The sequence below is a fragment of the Macrobrachium nipponense genome, chromosome 8 (genome assembly GCF_015104395.2).
Source record: "Macrobrachium nipponense isolate FS-2020 chromosome 8, ASM1510439v2, whole genome shotgun sequence".
In the NCBI taxonomy this organism is placed as follows: domain Eukaryota; kingdom Metazoa; phylum Arthropoda; class Malacostraca; order Decapoda; family Palaemonidae; genus Macrobrachium; species Macrobrachium nipponense.
In genome coordinates this window covers 44,548,232-44,566,072 of record NC_087203.1, presented here as the reverse complement: position 1 = coordinate 44,566,072, position 17,841 = coordinate 44,548,232, and the positions used below count along the sequence as shown (strand labels likewise).

The 17,841-nt window shown below is 41.7% G+C and overlaps 1 protein-coding gene across 1 annotated transcript in view; it reads left to right on the top strand.

Moving 5' to 3' along the window:
- The first annotated feature begins 1,430 nt into the window (after positions 1-1,430).
- LOC135222720 (cortactin-binding protein 2-like) overlaps positions 1,431-17,841 on the top strand; it is a 144,048-nt gene continuing 127,637 nt past the window's right edge. The window contains 4 exon segments of the mRNA XM_064260926.1: positions 1,431-1,892; positions 6,763-6,864; positions 16,452-16,679; positions 17,284-17,400. Of these exon segments, the coding sequence (XP_064116996.1) occupies positions 1,641-1,892; positions 6,763-6,864; positions 16,452-16,679; positions 17,284-17,400 (699 nt within the window). The 5' untranslated portion in view covers positions 1,431-1,640.

Here is a 17,841-nt window from a genome sequence, read left to right as displayed (position 1 = left end):
TAGTATTATTATTATTATTATTATTATTATTATTATTAGTAGTAGTAGTAGTAGTAGTACTGAAAGGATGCTTCATTAAACGAAAAACCCCATAAATGTCATATCTCCGCCAACGTAAAACCGGCACGCATACAGTCTTAAAGACCAGATATTCGAAGAAGTAACAATATTTCATTCGTTACCAAAAATCTACATTTTGAAACAGAGCCGAGAAAACCGCGTCCAAAAATAGGCCCATTCACCTGTAAAGTGTTCATAAAAATCTACTGAACCTTTCGCAGAATATTCTAACAAACAATTAAAGTAAACAAAAAACAAAAACACAACTTCCTAAGCGTAGGTTGAAACAAAAAAATGCACAGCTCTCTTAGAAGAGATCGCAGTATGAGGATGCTATGCTATATATGGCCCAAAGTGGCCCAGCCCTCTAATGAATACACTTGTATAGAGAAGCCTCTGCCTAACCTTAAGTGTAGGAGAGAGAGAGAGAGAGAGAGAGAGAGAGAGAGAGAGAGAGAGAGAGAGAGAGAGAGAGAGAGAGAGAGAGAGAGAGAGAGAGGCTGTATACATTACGAGTCAATGAAATATTTGCATAGCGAGATCTCATGTTGCATCACTAAACTCATTTCAGTCCACAAGAGCTGATTTCGTTATCGTTATATTAGACCAAAGGCCACTTATGACGAACGATGTAATAATAATAATATAATATATTAATAATAAGCATTCGTGGCAAATTGTGGTACCTTTATCTGCAGACCGAGAAACGTTTTTTTTTTTTTAGGTCTACTGTAGAGCATACAAGATCTACATACTAATTACCGAATTTCCATCATCTGCTGGAAATATGGGAACTCCTGGAAAATCCCATTGATGTTGTTGTTGCATCAAAAGCAATATCTTTGAGAAATTTCCATCTGGACTAAGACCCAAAAGGTCTTCTTCAGGTCTTGGTCTGGAAAGACCAGCTGGATATAGTTCGGACACGAAGTGGAAATGAACCATAGAACTTTGAAGCAGTGAACCGTGACGAGATCTGGTAACAAAGGAATTTTATTTGTGTCACCTGCACATCAGATAGCGAGTTTTAAAACAACATTTGAGCATGCATGCACGAAATTATGTGATTATATACGTCAGGTCGTCATTTTCCACCAGGTTTTCGCGATATTAAGCGGAAAATGGAAGGTGTTTCGGTGTTCAGAAGTTTGTGGTTTGAAAGACCCGCCCACATCACCCAAACAGACGAATGGCAGACGTTTGACTCGCAACTTGAACCCTAAGTGTAAACTCTACTACAAACTTCAACGACCTTTATTTGAGTTGAAAATACTCGACGGACGATGCCGAAAATATAACGAGTCGAAAGGCGCAAATAAAGTTGGCGACGCCGTAAATAAACGAGAGCGGCGGTGAAGATGCGACCGGGCGGTTTTTTCAGTATTGGAACCATTTGTGAGAGAGAGACTGAGCGAGAATGGAGACGATGTGGATATAGTGATACAAACAGTCTGTACAAATGGCGCTTCCCGATTTCATTTAGCGGACGCGATGGGGCCCTTAGAAAACTCACGCCCAGTGTAGTTGTTTGTGCGGGGTGATAGAGAAGAGTGAGTGTGGGCGTGGGTGCTTGTGGAGAGATGGCGTCGACAGCCCCGCGCCCCGACACCCACCCTCAGGACCCTCCTGCTACTGCTACTGCTACTGCTACTCCTGCTGCTGCTGCTACGCCTTCTGCTGCTGCTGCTGCTGTAGCAGCAGCAGCAGCTCCTCCGCCAGCCACCATGGCCGCAGTTGCAGCAGCTGCAAGCCCCCAGAAAACCCCACAGCAGCAGCAGCAGCAGGGGCAGCCCTTCGAGCCCATGGACAAGTCCGTCAGCCAGACGGTGAAGGTTAGGGCACGGCGCTTTCCCTTGCGATGCCCCAGGCCTATGCCCGCCCTGGGCGTAGGCCCGAGGCCTGTTTTTTCTTGGAATTAGATAAAGAAAGCCATCTTATATTCTTTGCTAGCTAGCTCTACTCTTTCGTGTTTTAAGTTATGTCATCGGGGCCATGCCCTTCGCTACTCGTGATTCGAGGGCGGGGAGGCCCCTTCGATACATTAGGCCTCTCGGAGCCTAGGCCCACCGTGGGCGTCAATTCAGGCTTCATTCTATTAACTTTTAATAGTTTGATCACCCTAATAAATCTTATTGCTGCTGTATTCCTTTAGTTGCTCATATCTGCATTTAAGCTTTTAACTTAATTTATAGATATGTTGTAAATTTATAGATATTTTGTAGGTCTTAGGCCTAAATACTGAATATAATATTAATATACGTAATCTAACAATAGGTAATTTTATTGGCATTCGTAGACTCTCAATAGATTATGTAGCTCCCCTTATTTTCATATGACAGGAACTTGGCCTCTTTAGGCTTTGCCTAATATAGAACTAATATTTATGCAGTAAATTGAATATCTTCAGGCCTAGGCAAAAACTTGGTTAACATGATTCTGGTTTGATATGTTTTTATTGTTGTTGTCATAGAGTGTCAACTGAATTGCATAAGGAAAGTCATTTGGCTGAGTTTTGATTCCTGTTTTTTGTTGCTAATTAGTATTTTTTTTCATTTTTAGGGTCTAATGTTAAAGGCTTCGGCTTGTATATTTAAACTGTTTTCAAAAGTTTTTTTTATTATTGAAAATTGAAGAGTGAATTTTTCACCCAAGATTTTAGGAATGAAATACTTTAATGTGGTTGTCTTTTGTAAAAGATATTTAGCATTTTTTCACCTTACATTCATCCTATACATAATGTGCCCTCATGGTTACCAGACCAGCAGGCTACTTGGTTAACCATCTTTAACAGAGTAAATATCCACTACAAGAAAATGACAGAATAAAAGCAAAACGGGAACTGGTGTATTGTACATTAGTTAATTTAAAGTAAGGAACAGTTTAGGATAGAAATGAAAAGACCTTAACACCCTTATTATGTAATCACTTACAACTCGTGGCAAATGTAAAGGAGAAGGCTACCAGATGATATCCTTCATTTCTATAATTTTTGTTTTTGGCAGAATAAAATGGAAAAATGGGTATATGATGCAGTATATATCTTGGTAAATTTCTCAAATTGTTTCACCTGTACTATATTATGTACATCATATTCTTCATTGTTTTGATGAAAAAATTATATTAGAAATATATTCATGCAGCTGTCTCCTTTACATTTACCAACTCTCTCTGTTACTAAATTTCAAAGTGGATCTTATAAGAACAGAGATTCTGTTGATAATTTACCTAGATAAGTAGTAACAATAAGGATCATTTGTCATAATTATACTAGTACAGCATGAAAAAAGAAGGTACATTTGATGAGTCTCGCAATCATGGCATGAATCCCAAAGTACTAATAGAATACAGAATTGTAACAAAGTGATATGCCATTTATACCATGGGATTTGCCCAATGAGAACTTTGCGAAAGGTTTTTTTTTTCGTAAGAATAGAAAAAAAAAAGGCAGGGTATGAGGCAGCTATAATACCCTCTGGTTTTTTTTTATATATTGTAACATTGGTTGAAGAGAATTTAAATATAAGATTGAATTGTACATACAATATGTACATACTGGAATTGGAAAGTGGAAATTTACATAATATTTTGTCGAGTTGAATGAAAACCATTTGAATGATATATGAGACTGTTGGTCTTGTTAAATGGAAAGGCAAATGAATTATTACTTGGATGATACATGTATGAAAGCATTATTCATCAAGAAAAAGAAATTTTGTGGCACATGCAATAAGAATTTTGCTTTTAATAAAAGAGAGATGGAATTGTACATAATCAAAGAGTAGTCCATGGAAAAATAGGTCGTCAAGAAAGACAGTTTGGAAAAGTGGGACAAAGCTGACTGGTCTTTAGAAATGGTCTTTAGAAATGTAATGGAATGTCACCAACAAAAGAAGCACGGGTCATGAAAGACTAAAACAAAGTTATCAGAGTGCAGCAGGAAGTTATGAGGATATTGGAAAAGTTTTGTTAGATTCTAACTATAGCCTATAATAATTATCATTATCATATTACATTCAGATGAACCCTATTGACTTGAAATTCAAGCTTCCAAAGAATATGGTGTTCATTAGGAGGAAGTACGAGGAGGTAAAGGTGAATACAGAAAGTAGAGATCCTGCTGTCTAGCTTATTAAAAAAAATAAGTGAAGTAGATGATAATGTATTAAAATGCATGGAAAATATTATTAAGGCAGTAAAGCATTGCGTCTTTGCTTGAACTTTTGAAGTTCCAATTGCACGACACTTTCTCAGGGTGACTGTTCCACAGTCCAATGGTGTGAGGATAAAGGACCTCTGGAACTTAGAAGTTCCACACCGAGACACATTTACTGCATATTGGTGCTGCTGTTCAGCAAATCTGGTTGTTCTCGGCAGGAAAATAGGATCGGGGATCAATTGAGAATGTTAGAGAGCTCTGTTTGAATGCAGCCAAATAACCCAGGATCATACTTACTTTTAACAGTTAATGAATGAAACTGAGGAACTGCCAACCAGAATTTAAGTGAGAAGAATAATGGTGGCTTTATAAAATAAAAAAGCATCTGAAATTGGTAAAATAGGAGTTTAATTACTAAGAAGTGGAGGACAGGCATATGAATTCTCAATGTAACTCTGCGATATAGAGGTTAGAACAAACGGGTGGATTGGATACTTGCAGTATACTAGTATGTAAAAATAGTTCTGCCACTTATCAAGAAACAACAGAGCTGTGAAGCTAGAATTACAGAATAGGTACTTGGTGTAAGGAGACCACCAATATTGGTTTAGAAGTGAACTTTAGATCAGGTATTCACCATGAAAGGCCAGGCCATTTTAAGAATGAAATGCAATAGGTCTTTGTGATCATAACAAAAAACCTTGGGAAAAGTATCTGTTGACATTCCTAAGGAAACACGTTAGAATTTGGTGGCCTCCTAAAGCAAGAGGTGTCTTCAAGATAGTAAAGGAAGCTAATGAATTGATGTCTAAAGATAGTAAAGGAAACCAATTAATTGATGTTTAACGATAATAAAGGAAGCTAATGAATTGATGGTTACCATACATAATGTGATTGTAGAAAAAGTAAAGTATCTGTGGAACACAAAAAGTGTACAGTTAAGAGGAAAAATTGGTATCTATGTCTGTTGATGGCATAAAGTCAGTTAAAAAATCTTGCCATGATCAAATCAACTTAGTAGCCATAAAGGTGTTAATATTTAGAGCAGAATGAGAAATAATCCAAGATAGACTAATGGTATTTTAATGAAGAATGCATAAGAAATAACAATATGTGTATGAAGCAGAATAAAAGATTGTCAATTTGAAAGATATTAATTTGCATATTTAAACATTTTAACATCAGAGAAAATGATTAATAGGAAGATATATTCAAGAATTGCTGGTAGAACTATCTGCAATAACAGTGGACCAACACAATTAATTGCAGATCCTGATAACTAGTGAGATGATGCAAAATAGTGACCAGGAGATGCCTGCTGTACCTAGTTTGTCATGATGAAGCATGAAAACCAGTCAGTGTAATTAAACCTGTATAAGTGAAAGGAAAGGGGAACAGACTAGGTAAATAATTGGTTAAGCAACACAGAAGAGAATGTTAGAGTGTATGCTGTCTTTATAATGTAAGATATTTATTCCTTTGGCAAGGAATTGGGTAAAGAAATACTTATTCAGAATATAGTATTGCTTTCATAATCATTTGCTCTCAGCTGGGTCTACTTGACTTGTAGACAAGATAATAGTAAAGGGAAGATGGAGATGGGTTGGAAATGTTCTTTGCTCTAGCTGATGTATTAATATATACTTGACAGTGTCAACTGGGTGGGGACACCAGAAGAGTTGGAAGGCCCAGGTGTCAGATAGGACTATGGGTACCAGAAGCATTTGAAGACCTATACTTACTTGGATGAGAACTATGGGATGGAAGGCAGAGGTTTGATGACATTTATGGGAGTGGAAGATAGAAATTAGCAGAGTTTGCAGGCCCCTTTGCATTGCACAACATTGGCGATAGTGAATATGACAAATGTTACTTGACAATTTTCTAATTGTGTCAGCACGAACTCAAGACACTCGACATACAAGAGCCCTTATTTCCACCTGGCTTACTAGGCATATAGTTTCCACAGCCCCCTCAGGTGACAGAGTGATCATTCTTTGTTTATGTAGACCATTTGCTGACAAGGCTAGGTTTGTTTTTGAAATATATTTTGTTTTATCACTGACATTACTTGATGATAGCCTGGTTAAGTAGTTAAGTGGGAGAATTTTATGCTGCTTTTAATATACTGTATCTAATATGATTTGGGCCCTACAGACCACTGTGAACTCTTGGCGGTGACAGGAGAATGGTAACCAAAAGTTTTTAGGACTGACAAGTGTTACATGAATTGACTAGGACTTATTAGTTAAGGCTGTGTGTTACTGGATGCCATTTGGTCTGATACAAACAATGTTGTGCTTTCTCGTCAACGAGGTCGAATAACTGTTTCCTTACAATTATATGCTAGAAAGGGAAGATCTTCCATTTTTAGAGGGGATTTGCATTTCCGCAGTGGGTCCTGGAGCCTATCCACACAAAAAAGGAGGTAGCACTAAAAAGATTGTATTGTGTATATGGTTGGGTTACTGTAGCTAATTTCTGTAGTAATTAGAGCTCTCTGCCTTTGGTTAACGATTAATTTCTGACTTTATTTTCTCTTTCAGCTGAACCCCAAATTGGAGTTGAGCCGCACCGATCTTCTCAAATTGCTGTCGTACATGGAGGCTGAGCTTCAGTCTCGTGATGTTGTCATAGCAACACTCAAGGTAAGCTTTGGATGTACAGTTCTATGTTTATGCACATACATTTATTTGAGCAATTGTGCCTGATGGGTGATATGGATGTGCCTTATTGTAGAAAACCCCAAGTGCAACTGTACAGTAATTTAGGGTACACATACCTAAGAGTTTGTGTAGCAGTCTTGTAAAAATCTGCCTCATTCATTCTTCTTGCACAATATAATTTTATGTAACATTATTTAAAAGTAATTTTTGAGGAGGGTATTGTAAGGGTTTTAATTGAATAGTTAAAGCAACAATATGGATAGGAATGATAACAAATAGTAAAAAAGTGAGTACACTTGTCTGCAAATTTTATACTGAGTAAGTAGCTGTAATTATGTATGACAGTTATTGATGTCCATGTTAAAAATTTAGCAAGTATGTTACCTAAAGTGTCGTGTGTGTGTGTGCAAGCTTATTGAAGTTATATGACAGAAATCGTATCGTTATTTATTGTATGGCATACAGGAAGTTACAAAATCCTTAGGCTACTGTATATCACTGGTTGAAACCTTTGGTAAATATGTAATGCATATTACTGTCATAAGAGAAGGGTACACACAAGTAAATGAATTGAAAACAATTACATGTAAGTTTCATGACTTTCGTTATTAACCAAACCCCCCCTCCCATCCCTGACTTGTTGCTGTAGTTTGGGCAGTTAAGGATGGTAGCTGAGGGGAAATGTTGCCCTTTTTTTTCTTTTTCTTTCTTTTTCTTTCTTTCTTAGACGTCAAAGCCCTAGAAGCTTTACACTTTTGAGGTGATCCAACAGATTGTGTTTGGACCTTTTTTTCTTTTAATTATACACTCGTTTACATTTTCTTTCCTATTGAAACATACTTTATGATGAAGACCCAGAAAGAATCTGCATTATAGAAAATTTTGCTGAAGGTGATAACTGATTATAGCAATTGTGCAAATCAGCAGAAATAGTGCATTGCATGATTACCCAATGTTTCAATTAGTCGTATACGTTATGATAGCCTAAACTCAAGTGGTAGAAGATGTGTCTTGAGACATACAAGGATTTTGTACATTTTTGCCCACCATACTAAATAATAATACATATATACACTCAAAATCACACATTTGGATGACATGTATATTCAGGCTTTATTGTGGAGGTTAAATCACTGGACGAGTGCATATACAAACTTGCAGTACTTTTTTCATTTTTACTGTATATTTTGCCTTTATGTTTTGCTGAATTATTTGCTTTATACAGTGGTCCCCCCGTATTCGCGGGGGATGCGTACCAGACCCCCCCGTGAATAGTTAGAACCCGCGAATGTTTGGAACCCCTATAAAAATGCTAAAAACAGCCTATTTTGTTAGTTAAAACTCAAGAAAAACCCACTAAAAATTTTCATACATGGTTTTTTTAATAGTCAAAATTCTCCATCATACCACGTATACACTCTTACCACACACTGATCACACTTGGAGAAAGAAAAGGAATGAAAAATAAAAAATGAAATGGATAAAGAACGAGCAAACTGAAAAACCGGCTTTAAATGAGATAGACAGTAACACGTCTTATCTTAAAGGCGGTAGGAAAATAACTGATGGGTCACAGGTAGCCGTGGGGGCATTCTGGGTATACATGCCCCCAGTGGACCTGTATAGATGCCATTAGTCCCTGGATTCTCACAAGGTTTTTGTAATTTAATTCTACCGGTTCAGCTTGGCGCTAGTAAATCCTAATGTTAAGACCGAAGGTTTGTTAGTTATGAAAAATACAAATTAGTTACAAATTTGGTATTTTATGATGAAATTCATCAAAAAAACCAGGAATTTGTGGATATTTACCATAGAAAAATACCGCGAATGTGCGAATTTTCCGCGAATAATGCAGGGAAACGTTCCCGAGAGAAATCCGCGAATGTGTGAGTCCGCGAATCTGGAGAACGCGAATACGGGGGGTCCACTGTATACCTTTTTCCAATAATTGTAAATTAAAAGATATTTACATATTTGTTTCACACTACGATTTCTAATGTAAGAAAGCCATACAACAAAATCACAAAAATGGAGAGTTTTCCCTCTGCAAAAGAGGGTGTGGCTGTACCAACTCTGAAGTGACAGAATGAGTAACCTTGTCGTCCAAAAATGTTGATGTGAAGTAAGATATTTCAAAAGTTTTACAGTATCTGATTTTATTGTTGTATACAGTATTGTATTTTTTTTAATTTATACTCAAATACATGTTTATTATATGCTTTTGTCCACAATAAACTAGCATTTTCATGTATTAACTTTGCAGTAAACACTTGAAATGGAAAGTATTAATGTAAAGCCAGTCATTTAGACTCACAGGTGATAATCTTAGTAAGAGATCATTTAAAAATTGTAAGTCTGATTTTGTTGTCATGCATACGTATTTAGCATTTACTTTGTAAACAGCATTTACTAGTATGGTACATACTATGTTCTTTCAAAAGATTTTCAGACTACTTTCCCAATCTTTCCTGTATCCGTCCTGTATCCACTTCATATCAACTCTTAATATTTCCATTTTCATCTTTTTTTAAACTGGCTGTTTGTTCATGAAACTTACCTGTCAGATATATATATATAGCTGTATTTTCTGACGTCCGACAGAATTTCAAAACTCGCGGCACACGCAGTGGGCTGCCAGGTGGTAGTACCCATTCCCGCCGCTGGGAGGCGGATATCAGGAACCATTCCCATTTTCTATTCATATTTTTTCTGTCGCCGGTGCTGTAAACAACTGTTTGCAGTACCTCCGTCTAGGATTTTTGGATTATCTCGCTTCTAAGTATCTGGATTGACTTTTGGTTATCGACTCTGGATTGTTGGATTGGCACGCGTAATAGTGGACTGTTTTTTGAATTTGGATTGGCTTTTCTGTGTACATGATGTCAGGATCAAGTACAGGGAGTTTCAGAGTGTGTGTGAGGAGTGAATGTAAGGTGAGGCTTCTTAAACCTTCAGTTGATCCTCACACAGTTTGTATGGAATGCAGGGGGCATGTTTGTTTGGTTGATGATCGGTGCAATGAATGCAAGGATTTGACCGATGATGGATGGAAGATGTATGAGACCTATCAGCGTAAATTGGAGCGTGATAGAGTCAGGAGGGCTTCCTCCAGAAGCAGTTCTACAAAAGGTAAGGAATGTAACATTTCTCCTCCTCTAACACCGGTAGATTTTGTTTCACCTAAACCTGTGATGTTGCCTCCGGGCCCTGTTTCTGTGTCTGGAGAAGGTAATGCCCTTTCTCTGATTCTCGAGTCTCTGCGCACTCTTGAATCTAAAGTGTTGGCCTTGGAAACCGGCCCTGTGAAAGTTTGTGATCATGCCCCTAGTGTTGTGGAGGGGGCGTCAGATCGGCCCCATAATGCCTCTAGGCTGAGACCTCTATCGGACTCCCAGGACTCAGGGAGAGGGTATGTCGAAAGCCGCAAGAGGGTTACGGGGGCTCCCCACCGATCTGGCGTCCCTTCGGCAGGCCTTGTTGCAAAGTCCCAGGCTGTCAAGGAGCGCGCACGGGCGCGCATCCTTAAGGACTGTTTTTCGTCCTCCGAAGCGTCCTCCCCGCGCAAGGGGTGGAGCGCTCGGAGAGACTCTCGTCCGCTGAAAAGGACGTTTCGTGTTGAGGACGCTTCACGTCCTGCATCGCCGCTTTCTTCGGAGGACGCTTATGACGCTTTTCCTCCTCAGAAGAGAGGTAAAATCTCTTCCGACGAGGACGCTGGGTTGCGCGCACAGGCGCGTATCCCTGAGAAGCAGGTAGCTGTACCTGTGAGAAGGAAGGAGGCGTCCCCTCGCCCCTCGCCTTCTCGCAGGTTCAGTCCTGCCCCTTCTAGTTCGTCACCTACGAAGAATATTCTTTGGTCCCTTCAGGACCAGATTTCTACCCTTATGGCTCAGAGGACTCGCCCAGCAGCAGTCGAGCCTAAGCGGAGAAAGGACGTCAGGCTGCCCATCAAGAGGACAAAGCAGTCTCCTTCTCTCTCTCCTCGTTCGTCTCTTTCCCCGCCTTCGGATCATCGCCGATCTCGTTCTCCTAATATAGCTTGCGCTCAGCAGGACGCTTTTCGCTTTCGTCAGGACGCTTTTGAGGACGCTCGTCAGGACGCTTTTCGAACAAGGCAGGACGCTTTCGAGGACGCTCAGCAGGACGCTTTCCATGCTAAGCAGGACGCTTTTCACGAGAAGCGGGACGCTTTTGAGGCCTCTAGTCAGGACGCTCATGTGGACGCTCGGAGAGACGTGTCTCCCCATAAGGAGTTTCTTAGAAGTAGTGCTATCAAGAAGCATAAGATATCTTCAGTTAGAAGTAAGGCAGCCTCCGTCGTTTCACAGGACGCTCGACGCACCCAAGACGTTCTTCCTTCTGCAAGTGTTAAGGATCATCGTAAGGACGAGTCCGTGCCTGAAGCGTCAACTTCTAAGCAGCGGAAGTCTTTGTTTAAGCCTAGACCTGCTGGACGTACGCCCTCTCCGGATGGACGATCACCGGTTCCTCTTAGAGAAGAAGGGGAACATAGTAGTCCAGCGAGCTCAGTGGAAGAGGAACCTCCTTTGGTTTCGTCTGTCTCGGACTATAAGGTTCTTGTGCAGCTGTTACGTTCGTCCTTCGGGGACAAGTTTCAGCCGGCAGCTCCTAGGTCTCCTCCCTCGCAACTTTCGTCTTCCAAGTCATTCAAGACACCGGAGTTTGTTGAAATGAAGACTTCTCTTTCAACCAAGAGGGCTTTCAAGAAGCTCCAGGACTTCATGACTCGAAGGAAGGATCAGGGCAAGACGACTTTCGCCCTTCCTCCCTCTAGACTTGCCGGGAAAGGAGGCGTTTGGTATGAGACCAAGGAAGACGTGGGTGTGAAGGTTCCTTCGTCTGCACTTGGGGACTTCTCCAGCTTAGTGGACGCCCAGAGGAGGTCCCTCTTATCAGCTGCAAAGGTGTCCTGGACTCCTTCGGAGACGGACCACCACTTGAAAGGACTGCTGCGCACGTTGGGAGTCTTCAACTTCTTGGACTGGTGCTTGGAGTTCTGGACCTTCAATCTAGAAGCCCTGACTCTCTCAGTCTGGGGGAGCTGTCCAGTGTGTTGTCATGTATGGACAAGGCCGTCAGGGATGGTTCGGAAGAGCTAGTTTCGCACTTTGGAACAGCTTTCCTTAAGAAAAGAGCTCTTCTTTGTAATTTCACCGCAAAGTCGGTTACTCCCGCTCAGAAAGCGGAATTGCTCTTTTCTCCTCTTTCGGACCATCTCTTCCCCCAGACGATGGTAAAAGATCTAGTGACTAGTTTGCAGGAGAAGGCGACCCAGGACCTTTTAGCACAGTCCTCGAGGTGTCCAGCAGTTCCTTCTACATCATCGTTTGTGAGACCTCCGAAGAAAGTTAAACCCTTTCGCGGAGCTCCTCCCTCGAGAGCAGCTCCTCGAGGGAGAGGACTTTCAAGAGGAAGAGCTTCCTTTAAACCTAAGTCAACCAAATGAAGAACATGTCCTTCAGACGCCAGTCGGGGCCAGACTGAAGTTTTTTGCGGATGCATGTAGACAGAGAGGGGCGGACCCTTGGACTCTCAAGATCGTAGAGCAAAGGTACAAGATCCCCTTTTTGCATCCTCCTCCTCTAACATCAACTCCCAGAGACCTTTCCCCGTCTTATCAGGGAGAGAAGAAACGCATCCTTTTCGATCTTTTAGATCAGATGATCGAAAAAAGAGCGGTGGAGCAAGTCGTGGACCTGGGGTCACCAGGCTTCTACAACAGGATTTTCCTGGTACCGAAGCAGTTGTCGGGTTGGCGCCCAGTCCTGGATGTAAGCAGGCTCAATCTTTTTGTAGAAAAAAGCAAGTTCAAGATGGAGACGTCTCAGTCAGTGCTAGGAGCCTTGAGACCTGGCGACTGGATGGTGTCCCTAGACCTGCAAGACGCGTACTTTAACGTCCCCGTCCACCCTCTTTCAAGGAAGTACCTGAGATTCGTCTTAGGAAACAGAGTATGGCAATTCAGAGCCCTTTGTTTCGGTCTCAGCTCGGCCCCGATGGTCTTTACCGTAATAATGAAGAATGTAGCGAGGTGGTTACATTCTTCAGGGATCAGAATATCCCTATACCTCGACGATTGGTTGATCAGAGCGTCGTCGAAAGGAAAATGTCTGAAGGACCTTCAGTCAACTTTAGCCTTAGCAAAGTCCCTGGGACTTTTAGTCAACTCCGAAAAGTCACATCTGACCCCGACACAGTCCATCGTGTATCTGGGATTCAGATGGATTCAGTGGCTTTTTCGGGTGTTTCCGTCCCAGGAACGTCAGCGTCTAGGCTTAGAGAAAGTCTCAGCCTTCCTAGGGAGAGAGACTTGCTCGGCGAGGGAATGGATGAGTCTGCTGGGCACCATTTCCTCGCTGGAAAAGTTTGTCTGCTTGGGAAGACTGCACCTCAGGCCTCTTCAATTTTTCCTAGCGGAAGAATGGAAAGCCAAGGAGGATCTGAATGCGATCTTGAAGGATCTGAATGCGATCTTGAAGATCTCAAATACAGTGAAAGGCCACTTAAGATGGTGGCTCGACCCTCAGAAGTTGCGAGAGGGCTTATCCCTAAATCTTCTGAGCCCCGACCTAGTGTTGTTTTCAGACGCTTCCATTTCCGGTTGGGGAGCAACACTAGGAGGGGAGGAAGTGTCAGGCTCCTGGGAGGGGAACAGGTAGCCTGGCACATCAATGTGAAAGAACTAGCAGCGATCTTCCTGTCGCTGCAGTTCTTCGAAGACAAAGTGACAGGCAAGGTCATCCAAGTCAACTCGGACAGCACCACAGCCCTTGCATATCTGAAGAATCAGGGAGGAACTCACTCCCGATCCCTTTTTCACCTGGCAAGGGAAGTTCTGCTATGGGCAGATGTGAAGCAGATCAAGATTCTGACGAGATTCGTCGCAGGGGTACAGAACGTCAGGGCGGACCTTCTCAGTCGACAAGATCAAATCCTGCCAACAGAGTGGACCTTACACCAAGAAGTGTGTCAACAACTATGGAAGTTGTGGGGACGTCCTCTAGTCGACCTGTTTGCGACGTCGAGGACGAAGAGGCTTCCTCTGTATTGGTCCCCGGTCCTGGATCCAGGAGCAATTGCGGTGGAGGCATTGCTCTGGATTTGGACAGGCTTAGACCTTTACGCTTTTCCTCCATTCAAGATCATGGGGGAAGTCATGAGGAAGTTCGCAGCTTCAGAAGGGACAAGGTTGACCCTGATCGCCCCGATGTGGCCAGCAAGAGAAGGGTTCACAGAGGTCATGACATTCCTTGTGGACTTCCCAAGGACGTTGCCCTGGAGGAGAGATCTACTCAAACAGCCTCACTTCGAAAGGTATCACCAAAACCTCTCCGCTCTGGATCTGACTGCGTTCAGACTATCGAAAAGTTGGCCAGAGCGAGAGGTTTTTCGAAAGCAGCTGCGAGAGCAATCGCTAATGCTAGAAGAGCCTCTTCAAGAGCTGTTTACCAATCAAAGTGGGCCTCCTTCAGGGCATGGTGCAGAAAGGAAGGAATTTCCTCTTCCACGACCTCTGTGAACCAGATAGCCGATTTTTTGCTTTTCCTACGAAATGTGCAAAAATTGGCAGTCCCGACCATTAAGGGATATAAAAGTATGTTGTCGGCCGTTTTTCGACACAGAGGACTGGACCTCTCTGACAACAAGGATCTCCACGACCTCTTGAGATCATTTGAAACCACCAAGATTCCACAAGCGAGACCGCCTTCTTGGAACCTCGATGTGGTTCTTAAACATTTAATGTCAAGTCCTTTTGAACCTCTCCACGAAGCGTCTCTACGGAACTTGACGAAGAAAGCGCTTTTTCTAACTTCTCTGGCGACGGCGAAGAGAGTTAGTGAAATCCAAGCGTTCAGTAGCCAAGTGGGCTTCAAGGGGGACAACGCTGTCTGCTCGTTGAGTCCAACTTTCTTGGCTAAGAATGAGAAACCCGTCTAACCCTTGGCCCAAGAGCTTTGAGATCAAAGGTATGTCGAGTCTCGTGGGTCAAGAACCAGAGAGAGCCCTGTGCCCTGTCAGGGCTCTCAAGTTCTATATTCACAGAACTAAAGAGGTAAGAGGTCCCTCAGGTAATCTCTGGTGCTCGGTGAAAAGACCAGAATTGCCTTTGTCAAAGAATGCTGTGGCTTTCTTTCTGAGGGACGTCATTAAAGAGGCTCATTCATCTTGCCAGAAGATTGATTTGAGCCTCTTACAAGTGAAAGCTCACGAAGTCAGAGCCGTAGCTACCTCTCTTGCCTTCCAAAGGAATATGTCTATCAAGGATATCCTTGATAGCACCTTTTGGAGGAGCAATTCCGTATTCGCCTCACATTACCTTCGGGATGTGAGAACGATTTACGAGAACTGTAGTTCTTTGGGGCCATACATTTCTGCGGACACAGTTTTGGGGGCTGAAGGTAGCTCTGTCCCTATCCCTTAGCTTAGAATAGGTTAGTTTTATTGTTGTGTTTTTGGTTGATGGTGAGATCTTCTGTGAAAATCTCCCATTCTTTAGATTAACTGTCAGGGTTTTTTTGGTTAGTTGGTCAGGTGGTGGTCAGTTTCTTCGTAGCCCTCATATGTTTGGCTCGATGGTCTTGTCACGTTGAGGTCACGTCCCCGTTGACAGAGCATCCAGAGCGCACCAGCACTACAGGTCTCCACCTGGCTGGCAACTCTGATTAAAGCAGAAGCAGGCTTAAGTGACAGTAATCACAGAGTCTACTTTGCTAACAGGTAAGGAACCAAGATGTACATCATCTACTTAATTTGAGTTTCCTAAAAATCCTATTCTGTCTCTTCCCACCATCCGAAGGTGGGATTCAGCTATATATATATCTGACAGGTAAGTTTCATGAACAAAATGTTATTGTTATAATACAATTAAGTTTGTTCATACTTACCTGGCAGATATATATAATTAGAGTGCCCACCCTCCTCCCCTCAGGAGACAGTGGCATGGATAAAATATGAATAGAAAATGGGAATGGTTCCTGATATCCGCCTCCCAGCGGCGGGAATGGGTACTACCACCTGGCCGCCCACTGCGTGTGCCGCGAGTTTTGAAATTCTGTCGGACGTCAGAAAATACAGCTATATATATATCTGCCAGGTAAGTATGAACAAACTTAATTGTATTATAACAATAACATTTTCACAACTTTTTCATCGCCCCACTGCCTCTTAACTATCCTGGATATATCAACTGTTTTTCTCTATGTCATGTTGAAATTGAAGGTTCTTTCATCCCAACATCTCTTACCTCTTGCCTCTTATCTTTCATCATCCTTCCTCTTTCTGTATATCTTTGCCCTCTTCCCTGCTTGTCCTCTGCTAGTGTGCAAAGGCTTTCATTTAAATTCTTTGCAGCTCCCTTCACGAATTTTCCATGCTCTCTCTCTCTCTCTCTCTCTCTCTCTCTCTCTCTCTCTCTCTCTCTCTCTCTCTCTCTCTCTCTCTCTCTCTCTCTCTCTCTCTCTCTCTCTGAGTAAGGCTTTGTCATGTATACAGAGCTACTTTGGATTTTGTTTCAGCAACACTTGGTAAACGATCATTTCTTTTCCCAGACTGAGCGTGTGAAAAACTTGCTTCAGTATGGCCGAGTAGGGCTGAGCGATCCATTTCTGGCCCTTCAGCGAGACAGCATTGGTGGATCTGTTGTTCGTGGTGGGGGAGTTAATGAAGCAGAGCTCCGTGCCCTGGAAGAAACGCAGCTGTCGCAATTAGAGCATCTGATAGCTCAGCAGAGGAAGGCACACCAGCGAATGCGTCATGTGTTGAGAGAAGCAGAGAAGGTAATTTATGTCTCCTCTTTTCTTTTCATTTGTTTCTAGGAGATTATGAGAGATTTACTTTTACCTATTTTTTTTTATGTAAGATTTAAATGGTGTGAATGCTTTACTGTATCTCAGTGGTTGTTAATCAACCAGTACTCAGACTTGAGCACAAATTAGACAAATTTTTGAATATCCTACAGGATGAACTAAAATACGATGCCACAATCTTTCCAATGGCCCGACGCATTGCATATCAAACACAATCTGGCCTGTTAGATTCAATCCTGAAGATAAAGCATTGTAGCTTTAGCTTTCAATGATTGCAGTTAGTACTCCCTTAAGCTGACATGGGAGATAGCTTCAGCAAGGTAATCTCCCATTCCTCTGATGAGGGGGAACAGGTCATCAGTGATATACTACACTGTGAATAGCAAAGTCATCTTGAAGCTAATATAGTGGAAAACCTGAGTTAAGTTTTTTCAAAGTAGGAATTTTTGTTTAAAGCTCTGCCAGTCTTCAGTGAATTGTGAGAGTAAGATCACCCAGAAGAAAATTGTTTCTGAGGGTTTCTTGTTTGCAGTATCAAAGGTAGATTTTTTTTATAGGATAATTTTTGTTTCAGCGGCACTCGAGAGTTGTTGCAGAGTTAGAAGAAGAAAGAAGAAAGCATGAACATGACACAGCACAGGGAGATGATGTTACTTATGCCCTAGAAAAAGATAGAACTCGTTTAAAGCAGGTGAGTTTTTATCAGTGATGCATGTTTGGCAAGTTTTTTATTTTTTACATTGCAGGTTTCAACAGCATTTTTGAATATTGCATATATTTAAGATTGATTAGGAATATTACCAGTGTAAAATTCCTCCTCAGTCTTACTCTAATTTTAATTTTTCTTGGCCTAATTGATTAAGATTGCATGGTTTTGGATGTTTGTATTTCATGTGGTTAATGGCAATGGAGAATGAAAGTAATTCCTGTGGTTGGTGTCAGTGAAGAATGAGTGAATTTAAGGTGGTTGATGGCAGTGGAGAGTGAAAGAATTTCATGTGGTTGATGGCCGTGGAGTATTAATGAATTAAAGGAAAGGATTTAGCATATAAAATGCATCTGGTGTAGTTGTGACCAGTTCCATATTGCATTAAAAAGTTTTAATTACAGTACTTTAGTGCTGTTGAGCCCC